Source organism: Carassius auratus, unplaced genomic scaffold (genome assembly GCF_003368295.1).
Source record: "Carassius auratus strain Wakin unplaced genomic scaffold, ASM336829v1 scaf_tig00214657, whole genome shotgun sequence".
NCBI lineage: Eukaryota > Metazoa > Chordata > Actinopteri > Cypriniformes > Cyprinidae > Carassius > Carassius auratus.
The window spans coordinates 831,622-859,302 of record NW_020527754.1 but is presented as its reverse complement, the minus strand read 5'-3'; the positions used below and the strand labels follow the sequence as shown (position 1 = coordinate 859,302).

Below are 27,681 nucleotides of genomic sequence, written 5' to 3'. Positions count from 1 at the left end.
GCAATTAGATAAAAAAAGCAAGTCAAAATATTGAGGCTCTAAAATGTAAACTGTGTAAAGCGTAAGTGTTTGGGAGGTTTTGTTGTCTGATATTTGTCGTGTAAAATAGAGAATCGTGCAGCTGAGAACACGTGGAGTATTATTGTCTGTCAGTGTCTGTGACGCGCTCATGCCGTCTGCAGTCATTCACACCACAGCAAACACGTCAAGCACAATAGACACTTTGTCTGGAAACTGTTTATTACATCTATAAAGCAAAAAAAAAAAAAAAAAAATGTACAAAAAAAATTCAATATAAACATGACAAAGGTACACACAATATTTATATTACATTCAGTTTCATTCATTCATATATCATTCATATACACTGTTTGGAACGTTACTTTAAAAAAAGTAATTAGTTATAGTTACTCACTACTTGTTCCAAAAAGTAACTGAGTTAGTAACTGAATTACTCTATAATAAAAGTAACTCGTTACCAGGGAAAGTAACTATTTGCGTTACTGTAAAAAAAAAACAAAAAAAAAAAAAAAAATTGCTATATGTCAGAGAATTTGTATTTTTTTTTTCTTTTTTTGCAGTTTTCACAAGTCAGTTAAAATGAGTAGAACAGAGAGGTGTTCGTACATAACTTTCGATATTTATTGCACGTCAACAGACAGCAAGTTTTATCCTGCACTTCAAGTATTATCTTTGTAAGAAAAGTGTTTTTGGCCACTAGCTTTGTAGATGCGTGTCACACATTATATGTACACATTACATGCACGTTCTTGCTTTTGACCACAATGAATTTTAAGTAGTGCTTATATCTCTACCTTGAAAATGCCATCGAATTGCTCCTGACTCGCCATTTCTGCTGCTGCTGCGAATCTCTTTGTAGCTGTTGCGTGTTTGTGTGTGTGTGTGTGTGTGTTTGACGCCGCTGGCGCTAGCGCGTGTGCCGGCATGTGTGTAAAAACACTGGCTCTGATTGGCTACCAAGAAACACATGATCTGCCTTAGCCAATCATAATCGCTTATCTCGTTATTAACCCACCTGCTCACTCGATGTGTGAGCCGGGGGTGCGTTCGGATTGCATAGTTTATTAAATCAATGTATAGTAACGCACCGCATTTAACTTTCAGTAACGTTAACGGCGTTGTAACAACAGGAAAAGTAATTAGTTAGATTACCGCGTTACTGAAAAAATTACCTAACGCCGTTCTTTTAAACGCCGTTATTCCGAACACTGTTCATATATCAGTTCTCTGTTAATATTGGTAGGAACATACGAAGATATATAAATAAAAATAGATATAGTAAGTTATAAGTAAATTATGTATTTTTTTTCATGGGGGGGGGGGTTGTTTATTTGTGTATTAATATTTAGCTATGGTATTCATTAAGTGTTTAATGACTCTAGTTCCTTGAAGATTCAATAAATGATTCCTTTGTAGTTTTGAGGAAGAAGTAATAGACAATGATTGGAAAACAATTCTTATTCTTATTGCTTTTCCTTCAGAAGACTTGGTCATGAAACGATAATGTCAGATTTCAGAATTTTGGAATAAACCGATTAGGGCTTCATTTATAAAAAGAATCGCTCATTTGAAAGTTGTTAATTGATTTTTGTGCAGTGTTTATGGTGGCTTTGACATGTGTATGACTATGACATATTTTATTGTAGTTTTCCTTCTGCAGCAGCATAAATGCCATTCCAGGTTAATTAAATGCCACTGCAATGTCTACAGAAATGCATACTGAAAATTTACCTTAATCAAAACTTCATGCAGTCACTAACCGTAAACAATTAGTGTGATAAATGATAAATGATAGATGCCAAACAACAGCTTTTAGCAGTATCTTGAAAGATTTCTAAATATACAGTGACATGAGAAAAGTTGTGCACAGTTAGCTAGATTAAGGGGGCGACACGTCTTACTCGGCTCTCCCTGCAGTTTTGTCATGCCAATAAAGCAGAGTAAAAGTGAAATTGAGTTGACATCAGGGATTACTCACAATCTGCTTTCTAGAACCTCCATTGTGTTCATCTCAGAAGAATCTGTATAATCCACATGCTCTCTCTCTCTCTCTCTTTCTTTCGCATCTTACATACATCTATACAACTTTGGCTCATCCCACTGAAGTCATTCTGTTCCGTTTTTAGTGCACCTAGAGCTCATTGCAGTATGATTTTTCCTCACATGCTAACATACTACAATTCATGTTCTCCGTGTGGGATGGAGGAAGCTCTGGGCTGACCTCCTCCTCGTGGCTGTAATTGTAATTGTAACAGCGACTGAAGCTCCATTGTTGAAGGGCAGTGAGAATGTGGTCACGCTTTTCACGGTTGATAAGCGGACACCCAAAGGAATGAAGTTTGAATGAGCTCCACGTTTGTCCTCTCCATTCAGTCTAATATAGAGGGTTTCTACAGGTGTCAGATGTACAGACTGGGAAATAGGATTGGGCAGGGGCCGGTTTACCGAAGCCGGGGTCTCTGTGGGATTCTTCATCTTAACGTGCGGCGTCATGCTCTGGGAGGTCTGAGAGCTGCAGAGGCAGACTGTTGCAAGCGAGAGAGAGGAACCGGCCTGGCAGATTGTGGGGAAATAGCCTGATGGAGACGCTAGAGCGCACACCCTTCAAAAACAATATAACCTTGTCCGAGGTAAAGACTCGGAGTGTGAAATTTCAGGAGATTTTATCTGAGTAAAGCACGTACACTGCAAAAAAAATCAGTAATTAATCGGTTTGCAGTTAAACTTGATACTTTTGTGTGAGGTGAAAAAGATATTAAGATTCATTTTCAGAGAATAAACAGAATAAATCATTGTTAATCTCATAAATAAGAACAAATTAGAAACTTTTTAATGCTTGAAAACAGTTCCTCTTTTGTTAGATTTATATTTATGCTAATCCAAAAAGAGAAATCATATTTACTCAAATATTTATATCAAAACTTAAATGTACTTGAAGCTAAAAGTGTGTAATTGTTTTTTAGACACAAATATTTTTCCAGTTAATTAGTTTGCAATTGTAATATTGTAATAGAATTTTGATAATTAACCATTGTAACAAGTCTCACATTTGAAAAGCCCCTTACCGCCTTGTTTTAAGACTTTTTTTTTTACTGGATTCATGCAAAAATTATTCATTATTTTTGCAATTTAACCATTTTGATCACTGAAGGGTTAAGTTCACCCAAAAATTAAAATGAAGCCATAAATTACTCATCCTGAAGTCATCCTAGGTGTTTATGACTTTCTACTTTCAGACAAATACAGTAAATCCATAAAAAAATTGTGTTTGATCTTTTAAGCTGTATGATGTCACTTAGCGGGTGATGCACTGCGTCATTCCTTGAGAAGTTTCATAAAAAGCACATTCATAAAAAAACTGTCTCACACGACTCAGAGGGTTGAACAAAGGACTCATGTAGCGAATTGATGTGTTTTTGTAAGAAATAAATCCATCACTTGAATCTTGCTTGTGCTCACATTTGTAAACAAGGCAGTTCGGGCGGATGACGTATGAGGTCAGCGTTATGTGTGCGCTGCTCAGAAGTCACTAATGCGGAAACGCAGCGGACAGATCAAAACAAGGGTCACTACTTAGAAGTACAAAACGAGAAGAATGTCGGAGGATTCTGATATAAGCCAAGAGGAGACAAACATCAATTTTAACGAGACTCACTGGCACATGTGCAGCACACATATATTTGAAAAGCAAACTTCTTTAAGAGAGTGAGTTGTAACTCACTCTCTTAAAAAAGTTTATTTCTCAAATATATGTAAAACTAGTTTTAAGAGTTTAAGAGTCCCTTGTTTTAAGACGCAGCTTTCAATTTTTTTCTGGATGTATGCTAAAAAAAAAGGCCAATGCAGTAAGAAATACAATATATATATTCTCTGAAAACAAGCCTTAAATGGGACATTGGATGCCTAGTTGGTATGATACTTTAGAGTCTTCATGAAATTTGTGCGACAAGCTTTGGTTAAAATTCCTCAATGGTTGTGTAAAACAACACCTTTTTTCCCTTGTTGAAAACGGCTTTGTTCACAGCGAGCCATTTCGGTGCTTGTCTCTTTAAATGATAATGAGCTACTGTATTATATTTTTCTAACTCCAAATGATCTTCAGTAAATATATATATATATATATATATATATATATATTTATATATATATATATATATATATATATATATATATATATATATATATATATATATATATTAAAACATAAATCCCACCCATTTTTACTAGCTAAAATGCATAAAATATATATTCTGTTTTAAATTTGACTTTAATTAATTAAGTACATTAAGTCAACGTATTTGAGGTACAATTGCATTGTTTTCTTGTTTTAAGAATGATTTAAAGAATGTTTAATGAAAAGGAAGTCAAAAATGCAGCTTACAATAATATGCTTACAGGAAGGATTTTGACTTTTTAAATTAAATAATATATTCAGCTTGATCTATTACAACTTTCTGACTTCTTTTACGCAGCATATTTGTATCATGTGCAAAATGTCATATGTGCACTGGAAGAACAGTAAGGCTATTGCACAATTCACTCTGATAAAATAGGTGACATTGTTTGGGTGTTTTGTCATTTTAAATATGTTCTCACCAAAGATCCATTAGACCTCATAAAAATAGCTCGCTCTTTGACAAATTTAACACTGGACTGAATAAAACCTCCAGAGGCTTGAGGGATAGAGCTTTGGTGTCTGTATTTTACACCCGTCTCCTGCGACTGAGCTTTTACAGTTTGGTAATTTATCATTCGCTATCAAATGTGGCCCGCTTCAGGCACCGCTGCAAAATAGTGCTGTAACACGTAAATGTGCAAAGACCACCGGCCTTCTGGGTCACGGGGATTCCATCACGACAGGGAGCGCCAGAAAACTCTCACAGCTCTCGCACCGATAAATCAGTTCCTCATAAAAGGTGTAACGTTTCCCCCATTTAATAGCTTTTTATTTTTAAACGCTGCTGCGTATGATGAATTTGACTCTCGTGTAGATCGCCGCCGGGGCCCTTGCAGAGGTGCCATGTCGTCCGGGCTGCTTTGCATGCTGTGTAATGTTTGTGAGGGATGAGGAGGTTGAAAGGCCACCGTAGAGTCCAGAGTTTCTAGCCTCTATTAGCATTGATTTCATATTCACTTCGAGCCATATTTAATACCATTCCAGCCCCTGCCTTCTTTTATTTATGACCACACAATACCGTTGGGACATCAATTATCCTTTCAACCGCAAAAATGACAGGGGAGGCAGACAGGATAGTTTGGGAGACTTTGAAATCAGACCCTCCACACATTTGTTATGCTTGGACATTATCACTGGTGTTTTCTGCCTTCATAAATATTTACAAGGAATGGTGAACAAAATATTGAGTTTCATCCGTTGGAATCCAGCTGCTCTTCCAGAAAGATTTGCAGGTCATGAGTGGGACTGAAGGATTAATGGCATTATGAGGCGTCACTGGAGCAGATAAAGGGGTGTGTTTTCTAGACTGCAAGGTTGGGTTAAATTCACAATTGAAGAACTGGATTCCTTTCGGTTTGTAAGTGTGAATTTGAAGTGAATTAGCCGAATCCCCAGGGCATTATGTGGAATTATTAATTGGAATGACAGGAAAATAAATTTAATAAATAAATACATTCTCGGATAATGCACTTAAGTGTGAGAAGTAAAATAAATATAAGTCTAATAATTAATAATTAAGTCTGTCATTTTTTTTTTGTCTATTACCTTTGTCTGTCATTCTGTTGTTCTTTACCTTGTCCTATTGTTCTGTCATTCTTTCTGTTTCTATCTGTCGTTCCTTTGTTCCTGACTGTCTGTTGTTCTCTTTCATTCTGTCTCTCATACTTTCTATCTGTCATTCAGTTTTTACTATTCTTCTGTCTCTTTCTTTCCGTATGTCTGTTGTTCTATCTGTATTTCTGTTCTTTTGTTTGTTTGTCTTCCTCTGTTGTCTTTTTGTCCGTCCTTTTTTCTTTTGTTTGTTTATTTTGTCTGTTTGTTGTTCTATCTGTTTTTCTGTTCTTTTGTTTGTTTATTCTGTTTTTCTCTGTCGTCTTTTTGTCCGTCCATTTTTCTTTTGTTTGTTTTTTGTCTGTCCATTTTTTAATTATTCTGTCTGTTGTTTTTTTTTCATTTTTTTCTTTCTGCTCTATCTGTCTCTTGTTCTTTATGTCTGTTCTATCATTCTTTCTGTCTTTCATTCTGTTATATCTATCTCTCTGTAGTTCTATTGTTCATTCATTCTACCCCTCTGACTGTCATTCTTTCTCTCTGTCATTCTTTTTATTTTTGGTTCTGTCTGTTGTTCTTTCCAATTTGGTAATTTTCCAAATGGATGCAAGATATTAAACAATATTAATAATAATAAATGTCTTATTTCTCGGTCACTTTATATATTTCGTTTTTATGGTCAATTACAGGCAGTTTCTTAGTTTTCCCTCTTCCTATAGGTGCATATCATATGCTTGTCAATATGATGATTCATCAGTTTGTGTTAGTTCACCCACACTGCACATTTCTATGGTCCTCAATGTTTAACCTCCTTTGAACATTGAACATGAATAGCCCTGTTGTCTCAGACTTCTTTTAGTTAACTAACATTAATGATGAGCAAAACATTTGTTACAGTATTTATTCATCTTTGTTAACGTTAGTTAATAAAAATACAACTGTTCATTGTTATTTGTGTTAGCTCAAGTACAAATCTTAACATACAAATTTTAATTTTAAATAATATATTGGTACGTTTTGAAATTAATATTAATGTTAATCAGTGCAATGCACTGTCATTCGCTGTTCCCGCCCTGTTTTATGTAGGCCTGCCCGCTTTAAAATTTCTGGCCTCGCTCCTGGTCCCAAACGGCACCCTTCATGTACTCTTGTGACATTGCAAACTCACAATGGCCCCTATGTTCACGTCCCTGTGAAGTGCACAAGACAATATGGTGTCCCATTTGTGTTTGCTAACTTTTGGCAGCTATGCTCCCTTGATGCAGACTTCAGGATACTAGCGCTTAGGGTGCTATTTAGGACTGAGCCTAGTTTATCCAAAATGACTCCACAATCCTAAATTCAATTGAAAGGGGAAAGGATATGAACATCATCTCAGATAGTAAATCAAGTAGCTGGTGAGTAGTTTATTTGTAAGTTCACACAGGGCCATCATTACTACTCCCAGACTTACTGCCCCACTACTGAATTAGTTAGTTTTTCCTGTGAATTATTGGTTGGAGACCTAGTGGAAAAAGTCTAATTTGCATTCTAGAGTGAATGTTAAGTGGGCAGAACAGAATGTGATTCATGATTCAAAGAGACTGATTTTAATTTCAGAAAGGAACCATTTGGCCTATAAATGGACTGACGCCAGGCAAGAGTGATGTTTCCGACCTTTGTAATGGGATTTTTGCCCCCTCGTGTGTTACGGCTGATCTGAGGTACTGCGGGTTTGATTCATTGCAGCCCCATGAGATTTGACATGAGATTGGGGCAGACTGTTTGCATGGATGTGGCTACACCCAGTTTGTATGAGGATGTGCTCTGCTCCGCGTCGGGACTCAAGCTGCTACAGTATCTGACAAAAGTACTGCTCTGCGGCAGCATCTGTCTTTTTGGATTTCGTTGAGATATGCTGTTGCTTTTCTGCTATTTTTCCAGACATATTCCCCATCTACCTGCTCTCGGGTGTAATTGTGCACAGTTTTGGCCCGGTTGAAGTCTTCTAGGCCATTGTGTAGAAAGTGGTTTGGTTGTTTTGTCTGAAGCGGAGTTCGATTTCTTGCTAGGGCTGTGCAAAAAATCGACACATGTGCTGGAGATATAGTTCTAATTACAGGAGCGTCTTTACTGGTGAGATGTGCATGAAAATCGCATTTGATTTTTTGCACAGCCCTGTTTCTTGCAGGTTTTCCCACAGTTGTTTGCGCATGTTTTTGGTTTTGTGTATAAAGAGTAGCACACAGAATGATGAAATGCAAAGATGAAACACAATTTATGGCATTGTTAGCAGTTTACTTTTGCAAATTAGGCTTTCATAGGAATCATACTGTAGTTATTTTCCTAGAGCAGTCGACATTTGACTAGTTCTGGCTTAGATCATCTGACTGACATGTGACCATTTATTTGTATTAATTTGTTTGTTGGTTGGTTGTTGTTGATGATGATTTATTATGTTATTATAGGTAATACCAGTGAATGAATGAATGAATGAATATATATTTGTGTCTAATCCATTTATTTTATATATATTTTATATATACATTATACATTATTTATTTATTTCTCTATAGCATTTATCATTATTATTGTTATTACTATTATATTGTTGTTGTTATTTATTGTTTGATGAGCCTTTAGTGGTATTTATTAAATTGTTTATGTTGTTGAAGATTATTTATTAAATGTTTACAGATATTTCAAATATTGACTGATTGATTGATTGATTTGATCTGCCATTAGTGGTATTTCTGTTTGTTTGTTTATTTGGTTTGTTTATCGTCTGTCTGTCAGTCAGTCTAGATTAGAATATCTAGATTTGATATCATTAACTTAGCACATCCATGGTTTAGTTCTTCATCAAAATTATAAGCCCAATTGTTTCCAGGTGAACTGGTTCAAATCTGTGCAAGGGTTCTCTGCCTTATCAGTGCTTGCATTGTTTTTAAGTGTATGCATTTGGCAGATGCTTTTATCCAGATGGACTTGTAGTGCATTCAAGGTTCTGTATATGTTTGATCAGTTTGTGTGTTCCCTGGGACCTGCGACCTTGGCGTTTCTAGAGCTTCTCCCTAACTTTCTTTCCCTTCCTTATCCGTGTATAACCCTCCATGGCTCTCTTTTATAACTATCACCTGGTTTCAGCCACGGGGGCTCATGTGGTGTGTGCCGTTGGTGCCCAGCTGCAGGCAGAGAGTGGGGCCTGTGGGAAAGCAGACGTGCTCCTAAAATAAAGCTCTGTTTTTCTCTCTCACCTCCCATTTACCACCGCAGAGAGCCACGGTTCACTTCATAATGCCCATCTTCCTCTGTTCATGTGTTCATTTAATTACACAGCCTTCAAAATGTACCACATAATATATCCCAGGATGCATTAGGAGCTCAGAGTGGGGCTAAATAGCCTGCATGCATTCATTCAGACGCACACACACACACACTCTGACTCTCTCGCTTACTCTGTCAAGTCATATTCAAGTCTCCTATGCTCATATGACAGCAAATATTCTACCAGCTGGGCCTTTTCATACATTGAAGAGTACAGTTTTTTCTGTGTCTCTTCATTTTTTTCATCACAATGGCTGTTATTTTTTGGTACAGTGGCTTGGCTGGAGAATCTCCCAGGCAATTAATCTGAGCTTTGTCCTCCTTGCCCATATAGCACTCAAAAGCCTGTGTGCTCATAGAGATATTACGCGCTGAATGGAAGCGCGGAGCTTTTGCTGTTCGTCTGTGTGTTTGTGTGAGTGTTGGGAAAGCTACTTTGAAGCTGTCGCTAGCCGAGTAACAAGCTTGTCATTTTAAGTCAACATGAGATCAGAATACTTCTTAATGCATGGTGTTTTTGTGCATGATTCATTGGTGCATGTTATTCCAGAAAGGAAAAAATAAAAATAATGAAACTGACTAGAAAATTGCTTTTTGACTGTAAATATGTGGCTGCATTTACACATTTAATGCAACATTCTGCTACCCTAAAAAAATATATATATATCTCTCTGTATATATATGCACACACACATTGGTATAAAATTGTGGGTGTTTGCCATTGTTGTTACGTGATTGAGAGATATATATATAATATGTGACCCTGGACCACAAAACCAGTCTTAAGTGTCAATTTTCAGCTGAATAAATAAGCTTTCCATTGATGTATGATTTATTAGAATCGGACAATATTTTCCCGAGATTGGAAAATCTGCAAAAATAAATCTAAATACTGAGAAAATCACCTTTTGAAGTTGTCCAAATTAATTCTTAGCAATATATAGCAAATATCTATGGAACATGATCTTTATTTAATATCCTAATGATTTTTGGCATAAAAAGATAATCAATCATTTTGACCCATACAATGTTATTTTGGATATTGCTAAAAATATACCTCAGCCAGTCCCATAGACTCCCCATGTTAAAATGCCTAATTTTATTGCAGAAAAAATATGTTTACAGCCTTGTACGAAGAGTAGTTTTGGTCTATATAGCTCATTTGGCCCTACATGACAACTGTGGGGGGGGGGGGGATATTTTTGTATCTCATTGTTATTATATTTTATCATATTAAGCCTTAGTGTTCCTGTAACTCAAGTGGTAGAGCATTGCTTTATCAAGCTTTGGGGGTTGATTCCCCGGGAACACATGATAGGTAAAAATTTATAGCCTGAATGCACTGTAAGTCGCTTTGGATAAAAGCGTCTGCTAAATGCATAAATGTAATTTAATTTAATTTAATTTAATGTTCTGCGTAATTAAGGGAGTGGCCACTTGAGTGACAGGTGGATTGCCTCTGCTGTCACCACTGTCAGCTGCACCCACGTCCCGCCTCTTTGCCCATTTTCAATTATTCAGGAGTGACGTGCTGCCAGGATGGCGAAGGCCGGCTCTCTTCAAAAACCTATGGGTGACATCACGGACACTACGTCCATGTTTTTTTTTACAGTCTGGTTTCGACACAATATCATCTGGTTTTTTATTTTTTATTATTATTATTCTGTTTCGCAAGAAAATAGTTCCAAACTAAGTTGGAAGCAGAACATTTGTGGATCTCTGAACAACACTGCAGTGTTTAATTCTGAATGAATCTGTTTTTGAACAAATCATTTGAGTCAATGATTCAATGATCCATTCATGAAGACAGTTGCTTGCTTTGTTTCTAAATGAATCAGCCGTTTTGAACGAATCATTTGAATGAATTACTTATTAAAACGGGGAATGGCTGCTGTGCAGGAACACTGATGATTCAACTGAATTGGTGAATGTTTTTTTTTGTTTTTTTAATCCATGCTAAATGAGTCAGATGCTACATGCTGTTTAAAAATACCTTGTTACTTTAAAAATTCTTATATTAAATGTAGGGATTAGAAAGTGTAGTACACAGGTTTAGTTAGTAATTTCCAGCACTGGGATTCAGTTTTAAAGAGCAGTGGGTTTCCAACCAACTTACTGAAACAGACAGCCATGTCCAGTGTGATTTGACTGAATTAGCTATGAATTGACTCACGGTTCTAGTCTTTTATGCCAAACAGACATGTTACATCACATAGTTTTACGTTAGAGCACATTTACCAGATTTTTCAGGGATTTAGGCTGTCACCGGACACACATGTTCAAGATGTGTTGCTGAAGTCATTAACTCTGTAACGTACCGCTCTGGCAGTGGGATCAAATGTAATTTGGAAATCTGAAAGTATAAGGTCTTATTTTTATGCTGCTGGATCTACCGGTTGGGCAGCTCGAGTGACCAGAGACTCTTTTGTTGTCACTCATGAAAGATTTGTCTCAATGCAGAGCAAATGTTTGCCTTGAAAGTGACAATTAAGCTATTTAGAAGAGAAGAATAATGTTTTGTTTCCCTACGACCCTCCCCCTTCTCTCAAATATCCAGATTCACGACTCAGAAATTATATTGCATGGATAAAAAAAGCTTAACACTGGAAAAAAAAGAAGTGAATAAATAAAATAAAAAAGATAAATAAATAATATATAATTCATTATGATATATTGAGTTATTATAATAATTATTTAAATCACATTTTATTTTACAAAAATGATAATACATTATTAATATATAATTGAAAATAAATTAAATCTGCCTCTACTATACTGCTACTGAAACTTGTCACACATATTTGTTCATTTTCATTTATTTTCGTCTCTGTGAAGCATGCAGAAGTCTGCGTATGTGTTAGTTTTCTTTACATTGTCTCTGACTGTGTTCTGATGAGGGTGGGTGGTGATGACAGGTTCTTACCATGGGGAGAGAGTTTGATCTTGTAGACTGGTGTTTGCAGATCTTTCCTTTACATAAGTAGAATTTAAAGTTTGCATTTGCCCGTTGGAACCCGTCTGCATAATTCTAGACTTTTATTGATAATTTTGTGAGTTTCTTTTGTTTTCTCAGAAATGTTTTTACAAACTGTCCGTCATGTTGGAATCAGATTGTATGTGTTTTTGAGGTTTTGAGGCTCTACTTTAATCAACTCTACATTTGTTTGATTTTTTATTTCTTTATTCTTGCATCTACAATGTTATTTATTTCAGTGAGATTTATAAATATTAATAAGAAGTGCCATTTGCAGAGATTTCAAAATGCACAACTCATTTTGTCTTGATGTGTTCCAATAACCGATGCATGCCCTTCTGCCTGAGTCCTTTGAAAACGCACAGCATTTTGCATCATAAGCAGGTAAAAAAAAGCACACACACAAACAGGAATTCTTGGGACGCTGATACAGCTTTTTTGCTCAGATTTTAGTCCAAATGAAAAATTAAATCGATCCAATGCTGTCATGAACTCTGTAGAGTATTAAAACTTAGTCATAGTCCACCCTTATGTTGCTCCAAACCTGTATGATTTTCTTATTTAAGTTTAGATGTTTTGCAAAATGGTGATTCATACTCACTATCTCCCAAAAAGCTAAAAAGTAGTAAGTATATTCTTAAAATATTTGTCTGAGGTGGAGTAAAAAAAAAACATGATGGTGAGTAATTGTATTGTACAGCAAGTATGTTAAAAGGCACCAATAAATACATGTATCAATCATAAAAAAATCACACTAAACCATTCTTCAAGCAGTAACTTGAGCCACATGAGTATAGAATCAATACAGAACTGATGTGCACTCAGAGGTGTGGGTATATGCACTATTTTATGCCGTCCTCTCTCTTGGCTTATCCAATCACATTTTACAGCCGGAACTATCAGTTTTATAATGCAGTTTATTTTTCCATATAGGATAATCTCTGAAAGGCAGCTGTCCCCTGTGCCTTGGGAGGAACTGAATATCTACACGTTCAAGACTGATGCAGACTGTTTGCACATCCAGTCACTGTCAGAATTTGGTGCTTTTTCAGGCCGCTGATGCTGCTGCGTGTTAGTGTGTCTGTAAAACATCACTTTGGTTCGTTTAGTGGTTTACACACAGTGAGTAATCAATACAAAACCACACCAGTATGGCTCACAGAGACGATACAGGTTTAAACAAGGCCGTTCTTTCTGTCTTTCACTGTTTGGAAGTAAAATGTTCCTTGACAGGAAGTCAATCAAATTTATTGCACTCCTAACGTCTCGTAATGGGGCTCTTTAAAGAGTCTGGTGTTATTTTGATTAAAATGACCCCGACGTGTCATGAATTTGAGTGTGAATCAATCCAAAGTGGATGGAAAAGCTGTGACCGTCTGTCTATTGGTGCCCTAGTTTTTTTTAGGCTGTCTGTTGATTAAAAATGTAATACATTTTCTTATGCTGATGCTGATCAAGGCTGCATTTATTTGTTTTCTGTTTTATATATATTTTAAAATGTAATTTCATTCTCGGGATGCAAATCTGAATTTTCAGCATCATTACTCCAGTCTTCAGTGTCACATGAAAACTTTTCTTCTTATTATTATAAATGTCGATATTATTCATTTGTGCTGCTTAATATTTTTGTGAAAACCATGATAGTAATTCAAAATAAAATATTTTGTAACATTATAAATGTCTTTACTGTCGCTTTTGATCAGTTTAATGCATCCTTGCTGAATAACAATATTAATTTCTTAAAAATAAATAAAAAGGAAATACTGAACCCTTACTTGTAGAAACTTCTAAATTGCCTTTTATTTCCAAGATTTTACAGAAAGTGGTCTATTCACAGCTATATTCATATCTGAATACTTATGATATTTTAGACACATTCTAGTCAGGCTTTAGGACCTGTCATAACACAGAATCTGCACTGCTCAAGGTCAATAATGATATATTATTATCGTTGGACTCTGGATCACATGTTGTTCTGGTTTTATCGGATATGAGTGCTGCCTTCGATACGATAGACCATGAAATTCTTCTCAATCGTCTGGAGTGTTGGGTTGGTGTCCAGGGTATAGCTCTACAGTGGTTTGCATCATATTTAAGAGACAGGACAGTTGCTGTGAATTTGGGAGACTTCTCTTCCACATTGGCTCCTTTAGTTTGTGGTGTCCCTCAGGGGTCGATTTTGGGACCGTTGCTGTTCTCTCTTTACATGCTTCCTCTAAGCGCTATTTTTCGGAAGTATAGTATTTCATATCATTGTAATGCAGACGATCTCCAGTTTTACCTTCCTGTGAGCTTAGATAAAACCTGTTCACTGGACAAAGCACAGGAATGTTACAGTGACATTAAACTCTGGCTATCTAGCAACTTTCTCCAATTAAATGAGAGTAAAACTGAGGTTTTGATTGTAGGCTCTCCTGTCTCAACTACCTTTCCTGATCATTTAGGATCCTTATCCTTAAAGACTGAGAATCATGTAAAGAGTTTAGGGGTTATAATGGACTCATCACTTAACTTTAAGAAACAGATCGGTGCCATTGTTAAAAGGAAGCTTTTTTAACCTGAGATCAATTGCTAAAGTAAAGCATTTTTTATCCAGTAAGGATTTGGAAATTGTGGTTCACTCATTTATCACATCTGAGCTTGACTATTGTAATTCTCTATATATTGGTGTTCCCCAGACTTTGCTTGTCCGCTTACAGTTAGTGCAGAATGCAGCAGCAAGGCTGTTAATGGGGGTGAGAAAGAGAAACCATATTACTCCTGTACTGCAATCCTTACATTGGCTTCCGGTCAAATTCAGGATTGATTTTAAAATTCTCGTTTGTCTTCCCTGTCAGGCCTTGCACCCCAGTACATCAGTGATCTTATTGTTCCTTACTCTCCTTCTAGAGTCCTTAGGTCTACCGATCAACGGCTTTTAAAGGTCCCTCGTTGTAATCTAAAATCAAAAGGAGATTGTGCTTTTTCTGTAGTAGGTCCCAAACTCTGGAATAGTCTCCCATTCCATGTGAGGTCAGCTCCGTCGGTAACAACTTTTAAGTCCTATTTAAAAACGTATTTGTTTTCTGTAGCTTTTGAATAAGATATGTTTATTTTATTGTATGATTTTAATTTGATTAATTTTTTAAAGCACTTTGGGGCAGCATCTGTTGTTTAAAAAATGTGCTATATAAATAAAGTTGCTTGCTTGCTAGAAACAAACTGACCAAATTTATAATATATATTATTATATGAATACCCATATGATCTATGATGTTAAAAATAAAATAAAATACAATTTAAATATAATATGAAAATAAAAGCACTAAATCATCAGAAACTCCCGATTCTGAAGCCTAAAACCTGACTGCCGTTCCGTCCCACATTTTCAATTTTCAACAGGTCATTTGAATGAAGTTGAGTAATTTACTTCAACATTGAAATAGCTTTTAATATTCTGAAAACTTTTTTTTTTTTTTTTACCTGAATCGAGGGAGCGTGATTAATTACATTAATGAATCCCACATAATTAATGCATTAATTTGACAGCCGTAGTGTTCATAAATGATGGCAGGCAGGTGATGTTGGGCTTTATTTTGCTGTGTTTGCCCCTTCCTCCCTCCCTCTCGTTCTTTTTCTCTTTTTGTATTGTACCGCATAGTTTATTTTTCCTCTCACGCTTCAATTAAGTTGCTCCTGCTCTGTGGCCTTTCGAAGTTCTTCTAAAAATAGCCGCGCGGAGTGAATTGCAGGGCTGTCAGAGCTACAGTGTGAATGATCAGAATTGCCTACACCTCTGTTTTATAGGTGGATTTTTCTCTCTTTTGCTTTCTTTCTCTCTCTCCAAAGAGTACAGGGGCATGAGACGGGGAATTAAAGATAGTCTTTATGGGCCGCCCCTGGCTGTTTCTGTACCGACAGGCTCTGAGATTATTTAAAATTCACTCACGGCGCCTTGTGTTGTCCTGGCTTAGCTGGCAGTAGTGAATCACCAGCGTTTGCATGTGTATGTGTGTGAGTGTGTATCAGTAAATCTTTTGCTGGATTTTTTTAATGTGTACCTATTGTTTGGGTGTGTGTACCTGTGCTCTGCTGCGCTTGGGTAGTGTGATTCTGTTGAAGAACACCTCCGGCTCATATCATGTCAGGATTCTGTGCTTTGAAGGGAGCGGTTTCAAGGGTTTCTTTTCCTAAAAAACTATAGTGCTCTGTGCTTCCCTTTCACAATCCTCCAGCATCTGAGAAAGAGAGAGACAGAGGAAAAAAAGCATCAGATGACAGGAGCAGCACTAACAGAGCCGGAGTGTCAAGCGTTGAGGTTCGGCCCGTCTGTCTGTCTGTCTGTCTCACTCTCTTTGCCTGTTTCACTGTCTTACTCTCTCGTGCCGCTTTCAGTCTCTCAGTGCCTGTCTCACTCTTATATTATCTCTATCACCCTGTCTGACTCTCGTGTCTGTCTCACTTTCTCATTCTCAGTCTTGCTCTTACTGTATTTAGCATGGGAATCTTTTCAATTACACTTACGTTACCATATATATATATATATATATATATATATATATATATATATAATATATATATATATATATACACAGTACAGACCAAAAGTTTGGACACATCTTCTCATTCAAAGAGTTTTCTTTATTTTCATGACTATGACAATTGTAGATTCACACTGAAGGCATCAAAACTATGAATTGACACATGTGGAATTATATATGGAATTATATACATAACAAAAAAGTGTGAAACAACTGAAAATATGTCATATTGTAGGTTCTTCAAAGTAGCCACCTTTTGCTTTGATTACTGCTTTGCACACTCTTGGCATTCTCTTGATGAGCTTCAAGAGGTAGTCACCTGAAATGGTCTTCCAACAGTCTTGAAGGAGTTCCCCGAGAGATACTTAGCACTTGTTGCCCTTTTGCCTTCTGTCTGCGGTCCAGCTCACCCCTAAACCATCTCGATTGGGTTCAGGTCCGGTGACTGTGGAGGCCAGGTCATCTGGCGCAGCACCCCATCACTCTCTTTCTTGCTCAAATAGCCCTTGATGCCTTCAGTGTGACTCTACAATTTCCATAGTCATGAAAATAAAGAAAACTCTTTGAATGAGAAGGTGTGTCCAAACTTTTGGTCTGTACTGTATGTATATGTATTTATATATTTATATGTATGGTTATTTGTTCATCTGTTCATTCAGAAATCAGGTTACACAAATTATACTGTTCGTGCTTGATTCACATAAAATAACTGGCTCATTAAAACCATCAACTGGCTCATTAAAATCATCTTGTTCTTTAATTCTTGCTCTTTGCACTGGTTGCACTTAGGGGTGTGCACGAATAGTCGAATATTCAAATATTCTATCTGCAGTAATTACTCAAAATAAAAACACTATTCGAATTTGGCTGAAATGTTGCCTGTTAAATCCTGAGCATGCAAACTTTGTCAAGTGAAACTGAATTATCACTAAAGTGAGGGATCATGAAATACAAACAACGGAACTTCATAACCAGTAGAATGAAGAAAATCATTGGCACATCACTGTATTCACTACTGCAGGTTGAACTAGAGTTGTTCTGGAATTGGTTGTTTTTCTTTTGTTGTGCTGTACTGCATATGTTTGTTTCTTTAAAAAGAACAGATTCCTTAGAGTCATTTATTTAAGAATCAGTTGTATTGGATTTGTTGGCCTGTATGTGTTTGAGTCACTAAAAAGAACTGACTCACTAGAGTACTTAGTTTGGGAATCATTTGTATTGCACTGCTTGTGCTGTTTGTGTTTGATTCACTTACAAGAACTGACTCACTAGAGTCATTTGTTCAGGAATCTGTTGTATTGCATAGATTGTACTGTATGTTTTTAATTCACAAAAAAGAAATGACTCATTAAAGAATCAGACTACATATGTATATGTTTCAAAGAAATAACTAATGTATGTTTTTGTTTCACTAAAAATAAATGACTCATTAGTCATTAATTCAAGAATCAGACTACATATGTATATGTTCCAAAGAAATGACTAATTATAAATGTTTTTGATTCATTCAAATGAAGCGACTCTATTAGTTTGGGAATCGGTTGAATTGCACTGATGTTTCTGATTTGCTGAAAGAACCTACTTGATCTGACTCCACTGATCATGCTGTGTGTTATGTGTTTCTTACTGCCCTGTCTCACTCTCTTGTTGCCTGTTTCACACTTCCTGTCCAGTATCTATACTCCTGTTTTTCTGTCTCACTTTCTCTCATCATCCTTTTCATCCCTCTTTCTTTGATATGATCTTGATTTGTTGGCCAGTACCTCAAGTTATGTGGGTTTTATTTTGGTTAATTAGTCCCATTGCTGCTCTACTATTTTATGTAGTACATTTTATTTTACAATTTTACACAAATATATAGCACTATGCTGTAAAATCCCAAAAAATACTTTTTGTCTTCATTCCTAATCAGCATTAATCATCTTCAGTAAGCAATATCACAACTGAAATTTCTTTTAAAAATGTCTTCACTTGTCTCTTATATTAACTGGGTTTCATTTGCCCTCATCTACATGTGTTTACATGTGTTTAAATATTTACTTAGCCCAGCAGATTACATTTCATGAATAAAAGAGATCCAGGAAGATAAACTAGGCAAAAGTGTAAAATGGCTAAATTGGCGAAGATAACGGTCTCCATCAGCTATGCTCTTCACCTCAGATATGACATCTCAGCTCCCAACATTTACACTGATTCAAAGCTAAAGCTAATAGTCATTTCTCTGTTCAGTTTTTCAGTGCATTGCATGTAGAATATATATGGTCCATGTTTGTCTAATGTGAATCTGAAGCATCAGAGGCATCTACACTATATAAATGTGCCAATCTGTTACAAGCCATGAATAATTAATGTGCTGCTTTTAACGTGCAATGCAATTATGGTGTCATTAGCGGGCACTTTACTCTCTGCTTCTGTGTGTGTGATTTAGTTAAGTGTGATTACAAGGGATGGATTGAAGATTTGATTTGTTGTTGAAACGCAGTCACGCAGGCCTTCTCTCTGTCACCAGACTAGAGCAAGTTATTCTGTCAAAATGCTTTATCTGCAGTGTCTTACATCTGTTGAATCATGGGAAATATGCAGACATGACCTAACATGAAGAATAGAGTGCCATTACAACTAAAGCAAATTAAGTGACTAGCGAATTTGTAGTGGGCATCTTTCACTCTTTCTCTTTAGTTTGTAATTTGAGTTCCACATTCTTTGGTGCAAGAAATGACAGTGAGACATTAAAACATTAAAATAATTTTTTTTATAAGTTATTACATTATTTACATTTAACATTTACAAAATGCTATATAGTAAAAAAAAAAAAAAAAAAAAAGGTTAAAATAAATCGCAATACATTTTCAGATTTATAAATATTTATACATTTTTATGCATTTTTTATTTGTGTGTGTGTGCTAAATTGAAATAACATTTGTAATTGAAATAATATTTGTACACATTTTATAATATATTATAATTTTTTATTGTGTGTGTGTGTGTGTTTGTTCACGTATTATATATAATAAAAATCTAAACATCTTTATATATTTTGATTTCATACAGATTCATGTCTGTGGGAAAATAAGTTTTAATTTTAATATGTAGTCACAAATGTAAAAAAAAAAGAAGGATTGGAAAGAAATCTGTACTTTTCAACCCATTTATTTCATGAGATTTGTTTTGTTAATAATTCTTTTTAAGCAATGTTTATTAATTTTTGTACGATCTATAAGAATGAGCTAATATTAAAGGAAGCCTGTGTATGTCATGATTATTTCTAGCACATACTGTTTACTCTTTTTGGTCGAAAGCTACACTTGTGAACAGCAGCTGAAGTAAACCTCATTCCACACTTCTGTCTTGTTTAGCTGACTCCAATATAAAACCGCTAGCCAAAGCGCAATAAATCCTGAATTTGTTGCAGAACGGCCAAAAGTGCCTTATTTTACTAACAGCTTAATCCGTTCCCACACATACAAAGAGAGAAACTAATAACGCTACTCCCAACCTCAGGTCTCCAGAGTTATTACATCTGGATGTCAGTGGAGGATGATGACAAGATAAAGAAGCCACTGCAAATAACAGAAAATGAGGTTAGCACAGGCGCTAACGCAGTGCTAAAGCCAAACCGCTGCTGCTTTGTTTTTGTTTTTCTTGTAGCGTGTCCTGCACAGCTATCAGCAGTAAAGCTCAGTAAAACTGCTGATTAGATTAGTTCAAATCACGAGGCCTTGCAGCCGTACAATTTTGGTCATTAGGAAAACTCTGGATAGTTGGACGGATCTGTTAGCCATCTGGAAGAGTGCAAGTTTTCCTGTAAACTTTTTTCTTGATGGTCTTGTAAATAAACACCCGTCGTCTAATTTTTCCTCTTATAAAAGCTGGCAGAGGCTGGATTATAATAAGTAGATGGGCTGTTTATCATGTTTGTGAAGACACAAAGAAGCCATGTGCATTTCTCAAACATTTTGTATGCGAATGCATTGATTTATCAAAGGCTCACATGTGCTATTGTTACACCGGGGAATACTTTTTGAAATAGAAATGATGCTCCTACTGAGTGATGGTCATAATTTGTGTACATAATAGTTTGAAATATTTAACAAATATTGAAATGGTTTGTCAGGTCATTATTTGTTAGTTTATTTAAAGTCATTTAAAGTTTTATGTAATTATTATTATTATTTTTAATTTAATTCACATTAATTTATTTTATTTAGATAATTTTAGATTATTAGTTATATTTCATTTATGTAAGTATTTATTTGTTTTTTGTTTAATTCTAACTGATTTTATATATTTAATTTAAAATTATATTATGCAGTTTTATTAAATTATATTTTTTATGATACATTATATATAAATTATACATGTGTGTATATTAGGTTTTAATTTATTTTTATTATTTTTATTTGATTTCTGAATTTTTTTTTATTTTTTTTTGGTTATTTAATTTTGAATAATTTAATGTAATTATATTTATTTTATTAAATGATGTATTTGTTTGTTTTTTTATTTTGTTTTAAATAAATGCAATTTATTTATTTATTTATTTATGTTATTTTTGGAAGCATTTAAAATACAAGAGCACTTCTTTGGTCAGTCTAAGAATTGGGAGTCTCCAAAAGACCTAAGCATGTTTTTCGGTGTTAAAAGCTTGCATGTTATTTTTTACACTCCGCTGAAGCGATGCCAGTCTAAAATTCATACTTTCTACTGTCTGGGAGATATTGAGATGTCTGCAGCGAGTTTTGTTGTGTTGCACGTCAAACCTGCCAAGAAGCTCGATTTGTTTGGTGCATTCTATTTCTATCTGTGCTTCGACAGGGTATAATCAATACTATCGCTCTCTTTGTGCTCTCTCTTGCAGACAGCGCTACATATCCTCTAAGAGGAAGTGATGTCACGACACCATCACCGCTTTGAGAGAGACTATCGAGGCCCCTGGGACCGTCGCGAGCGAGCCGGTGGCCTTCACAATGGCGTTGGCCACAGCACCTGCTCCTCAGGACCGCCTGTGGCCAACGGCAACAACCGTCCAGGACTCCTCCCCCTCCCGGTCATCCCGTCTCTTCTTCCCACCCCAGTGACCATTGCTGTGACGTCGGCCAGCAACGACCTCGCCGCCAAGCGCTCGGGAGCCTCTGTATCCGCCACGGCACCTGTTGTGAAGGTACAAGCTGTGAACGAGGGGGCGAAAACTGCATCCAAATCACTCGCATTTCCATTCTGCTCCCACTGCCAGATTGCTTCATTTAGTCCTGCTCTTCTTCTCCTCGCTAATTTTCTCTTTCATTATGCAAATGAGAAACTCTGAGCAATGGGCCGAATTAAGCCCGAGCTCGTGGCTCTGTCAAGTCTGTTGTGGGCAAGAAATAAAAGGCGTCAGCTTGCTATTTGAGCCGAGATGAATGCCATTCTGGAGAATTAGTTCAAGGGACAAGAAAAGCATGAACTGTTGTTTCACTCTTCATGCCGTTTAATCAGATTAGCTTCCGTTTCACTTAGATTTCATGCGTAGCGACAGTTTAGTAGCTACTTGCCATGCGGCATATGCAGCCCACGCTCATATGAGGCGATGATTGACATGACCTTTGTTCGAGACCCACAAAACATACATATTTTGAAGGTAGTGTTCACTTGAGGTCTCTTTAATGGCTAATAGGAGGTGTTTGCCGTGGTGTATGTTAGTATAGTGTCTTGCCTGAGGTGTGTGGAGTTGTTTTCAGAGTAATTACTCTTGGTTTTTATCAGTCGAGTCTCCCAGCAGAAGGGCTTGCCAGCTTTTCTCTACCTTGCTTGAAGCCCACTTCAGGGAGCAATCGGCCTCAAAACCTTGGCATCTCCAACTACAGCTACTGTCATCTCACATTGGCATTTTCTGTTTAAACTTTTCCGCTTGAGTGAACTCGGTGGGACTTCTGTGGCCGGAAAGCTTTGTGAGTATCAAACCAAATGCTTTAGCATTATGCAGATTGTATTAACACTAACCCTGCGGGCGAACGCCAGGATGCAGACCGCAGAGTTCTGCTTTGACTTTGACTTTGACGTGTCTCTCTGATGTGTGTTTTAGTATACAGGGAAAAAACTAATTTATAATCTAAAAAAAATAGTATTTTGTACTGCACTACAATTTACTACACCTTTAAAAATGATTTCTCAAAGCTGAAAATAAAGATTTTTGGAGTTTAAAATACCACAAAGTTATTTGCAATTTCTTTGTAATTATTTGTGAATTTTACTAGCAAGCGTTTCAAAGTACAGTAAATCATACACCATTTCCCCCCTGTGCACTGTATACATTTTTAGATTATTCCGTTCGTTTCTCTGGCTCTTAAACAGTGAGGTTTTTTAAAATTAATGATTCTTGAATCAATTAATCTACAGTATTTGACCACATTGAACAGTTCTGGACAGAGGTTGCATTTACGCTAAATACAACAAAATATTGTTAGAAAAAAGTTGAAAAAAGCAGTGTTTAAATGAAAACGAAACCATTCGAATCAATGAATCATTACTTGTTGAACTCTATATGGAGACATACAAAGCATTTCAGTCATGTGTTCAATACATTTAGCCATTTCTTTGTAATTATTTGTGAAATTTGTGTTTCAGAGTAAATAATTTAGAAACCACAGCTAAAAAAGGTTTAGAAATATTGTGAAAATACATATCATAATTGTGGCTTCATTGTGACTACATCATGACAAAGTCCTAACTTTAAAAATAAATAGTGTCAAATAATGTCATAACATTTAAGGCCACGTGTCCACCAAAGTGTTTTTAGCCATCTGGAAATGCCCAGCTGTGAGTGCTTGAGGGCGCAGCGTTTGAGTCGCTGTGGTTGCTAAGCTATGAAACGGAATATTCGCTAAAGTAATATGGTTTGACACATTGCGAATGAAATGTTTTTCCAATAATTATTTTTCATAACAATAATATAATGGCCCTGCAATTCCATCTGGTAAAGACATAAATACTCAGAGACAAGCAATGGTAAATTCTTCTTCATTGTTGTTCTGTCGTAGTACAAGCAGGGTGTGACGGCTTTTCAGTATTAGTCCCGCCCCTCCTCCATTGTGATTGGTCAGCTGACTAAAAAGTGACAGTGATGATATTCTTCAACTCCCTGCACTCAGCGTAAAAAAGATGCTCAGCGCTCGGCACGCTCCTGGCATTTTAAAAAGCACGGCGCACCTATGAAAACAATTGAAAAGGTTTGCTAGCCTTGGGAAAAAATGCGGCCTAAGAGTATACATTCCTGCAGCTACAGCTAGAGCTTTAGCAATAGAGCTGTTATTCAGGTTCATGCAACCAATTGCATATTTTGAGTTCGGAATGGAATTTTTATAATAAAACACGTTGTTTATACAACTTCAAAATACATATACATGTATATAATATTTTATTCAGCAAAGATGCATTAAATGTATACAAAAAAGCATTAAAGACATTTAGTTCATTTCTTATTTTAAAACAATGCTGTTCTTTTGAACTTTCTATTCATCAAATAATACTGAAAAAAAATGCATCACAATTTCATGCATTTTAAAATGCATTATAATAGGAAACGGTGTTTTTATATTCTTATATTATTTCACAATGTTACTATTTTTACTGTATTTTTGGTCAAATAAATGTAGCCTTGTTGAGTTTTTAAAAAGTAGTGTATGTGGAAAAATGCTTTCACAACATTGTTGTGTTAGTTGTTGTGCATGTTGCAGTCTTCAAAACTGTCTTCAACTTCTGTTTTCCACGGGAAAAAATAGCAGCAAACGGGTTTGGAATGACATGAGAGTGAGCAAATAATGATAGAACTTCTCTTTTATGTTAGCAGCATTGCTACTTTTAGTTAGTTAGTTTCCAGCACTGGAGGGAATTTGTTTACCTCAGCTTTCTTTAATTATTGCCTGAAGGAAACTCATCAGAACACGGTGGAGTCTTGAGGGACCGACACTTTCTCTGTCATCTGTCATCAAAGTCCCCATGTTGTTGTGCCCACGGTCCAGCTCCTAGATGCTATTCAGATAAATATAAAAGCAAAAGCGCAGAAAGACATGAGAAGGATTTATCTAACGCCTTTCGTCTTTCCTTGGTAATGACATGGATGTCTAATAAGGCAAATTGTGTGTGTGTGTGTGTGTGTGTGTGTGTGTGTGTGTGTGGGTAAAGACTCTGAATGCTGCACATTTTGTGTTTGTTTTTGACCTTGACCGGTATGAAGCATGTGATTGAGTTTGTGTGGCTGATTTACAGTATAATGTTTGTGAGTCTGTTTTTGTGTGCAAGACAGATCAGCATCTAATTAGCGAGATGGAGAGGGACCCTCGCGTCGGCTCACACGTCTTTTTGTGACAAACTCTACACAATGAACAATAAATAACGCAGCTACTGTAAGTGTACTGTAAGAGGCCCATCTGCCTGAGCTGTCTGTCATGACTAACGACACTTCAGAACCAACAAACGACTCTTAATTGAACTAGAGGTGTGGCAGCTTATTTACTCACCGCCTCTTGTAATTCATTTTGTTTGTAATGCCTTTGTTTGTTTATTTATTTATTCCCCTGAGCATAACCACAAATCCACAGTTGCTGACAGAGGCATTTTTTCATCATTCCAGGAGTGCTTGAGAAAGTTTATCATAGTCTGTTTAGAGCAGTTGGGGCCGGGGCCCATAAGGAAGCCTCAGCAAACTTGTAGGAGGCAAGATGACTTGAAATGAATATTTTCTATCCCTCAGGGAACTGTAAATTGATCACACGATTTGAAGCACAGAACTTGGACTAGCAAAGAAACGCATGCTAAACGATTTCTGTGTGGGTTTCACTAACAAAGCATCTTTTAAAATCTTTTGTAACATGTATATGCTGTCACTTTTGATTTGTCACTTTTTTTAAGTGTTAATAAAAAATAATACAAAATCTTGCTAAATATTCATTCAGAAATACAGCAAAGCGATTTATGCTAAGCAGGCATTAGCATGAAAAATCCTAATTATAACAAATATAGAGTTCACGTTATGATTCACTACCTAATGTATGATACAGAATTGACTGGACGAGACCACACATACACACAAGACTTCATATGATCTGTATCACTGCATGTTGAAAATGTGAAATACTATCATCTGATAGCTGGATGGATCAAATTGCACGCTCTCTCTCAGTTATGCTACATTTAAAGACACATTACTATGAGATTACTTAACAAGAGACCAACCATCACACACAGCTGGAGTGTGTTTCCTGACCCATTATCGGTTAAATGCCTGAATCCCGGGTTAACCTGGGTCACCTCGTAGTGCTCGTCAGATTGATTGTGCTTTCTGTTGACTAAAGCGGTTTCATTCTCTTGCGGTGCATGACACACATGTAGCCGTTTGTGCTGATTCCATTTGTTTACAGAGCAGCGTTGTTGAATTCTTGATTCTGATTGGATGATGGGTTTTGAGGTTGTTGATTAATTTCATATTTTTTGTGACGGGTTTGTTGATGTCATTGCAGTTCATCACTCCTCAAGTTTTTTTTTTTTTTTTTGAGTGGCTTTAGGCTGTTTTGAGGATGATTCTTGATCAGTGTTGTCAGTAAGCGTGAAAAAGTGAATGATGTTTTAAGATAAACAAGATGTGCTAATAGACATGTGCATTTGATAACCATAGCTTAAGTGGAATCATTGATTCTTGATTTCTTGTAATGCAATGGTCCACCTTTAGTTGTTCCTTACAAAACCTGTTTGTGCATATCTGACATTCATACGCAAGACCCAAGAACTTAGGTAACAGGTCATGATCCAATTGATTATTTTAGTTTCCATGCCATTTCTTTCTCTTAACAGAAGCACATGATTGGATTTAACCAGAGGTCATGTTATTATGAACTTTTCAGAAATTATTCAAAAAAATTCTGTGGAATGTGCAGCTGTGTGTGTGTGGAAGGGAAAATCCTCATGGCCCTGATTTAAAATGTTTATCTATTTCTTCGAGGGATATCAGTCTCGTTTTCTCATTTATGATGAAATGTCTTCCTCTTTGTGTCATTAAATATTGGCTCCTCAGATAAGCCTGACGAAGCAATTAACCATAAAGAACAGTGACTTCATTTACAAAACACTAATGACAGAGATTTATAGACTATTTGGATAAACTAAATTAAAAAAAAAAAAACTTTTCAAAAACTACACTATGTTGCTTTTGCAAGCTCTGGCATTTCCTTCAGGAAATGCAAATGTAGTTGTTTTGTAGTAGCATTTTGGAAAAGCACTTTTACAGTACATTGGCCTGTGCCAAATCCAATTGGCTGTAACTGCTTCCAACATGTTTCTATGGATTTAAAAACAAATTCAATTTTTGCCATTTTAATGCTTTCTAATAGTTTTTCGCCTGTTTATCTGCGGATTCGTTTGAAGGCTAGATCTCATAGCTGAATAAACATGCATTTTTCACAACATAAGTGAGGGAAAATTTTAACAGAAGGATGTGAGGGGCAATTCATATCAATGTGAGTGCCAAACTTCAAGGCTTTAGTTCTCCCTCACACATTTCAAGGGTGTTGTGTACTACAGTTTGCATATTCAGAGAGAGAGAAAGCAGACCAGCTGCAAGTGTGAAGCAGAAAATGAATGAATGATGGAAACAAAGTGTCTCTGAGCCAAGGGCGGCTCAGCGGGGAGACGTGAACTTTGGTTGACTTGCAACCTTTACTGTAAAGTTGCACAGAAGTGTTGTCATTGAGATGATTTCATTGCGAGAAAATGCACTAGAGAAGATTTCTTTATGATCCTTCACAATTACACATAAACTGCCAAATAATTAATGCTAATTCCCAGCATGAGGTTTCATTGAGGAATCACTCCAATGAAAATTGGAGCTTAAAGTTCAACCAAAAATGAAAGTCAGTTGTAATTCCCTCTTTCTGTGTTGCTCTCTAATAGTTGCTGTTTCCATGCAATCATAATAAATGGGGAATGAAGCTTTAAAGTGACTTGTATAAGAAATGACTTGCAGTGCTTTGGAGACATAAAATGTTATTGTATGAGGAATAGACCAAAAATAAAAGAGTTATCAATTGAAAATTGCATTTAAAACAGAAGAAGTGATGTCCAATTTGTGAATGCATCGTTCTTTAGAGTTGGATCTTTTCTGA

General features: G+C 36.2%; 1 protein-coding gene across 2 annotated transcripts in view; it reads left to right on the top strand.

Annotated features, from left to right (window-relative positions):
• LOC113092589 (kelch-like protein 29) overlaps positions 1-27,681 on the top strand; it is a 247,263-nt gene that overhangs the window by 57,212 nt on the left and 162,370 nt on the right. The window contains exon 3 of one of the 2 annotated variants that reach the window (XM_026258237.1): positions 21,408-21,710. In XM_026258237.1, the coding sequence (XP_026114022.1) occupies positions 21,438-21,710 (273 nt within the window). In that variant the 5' untranslated portion in view covers positions 21,408-21,437. Of the gene's footprint in view, positions 1-21,407; positions 21,711-27,681 lie in introns of those variants that run through there. The other variant, XM_026258238.1, reaches the window with a different exon arrangement.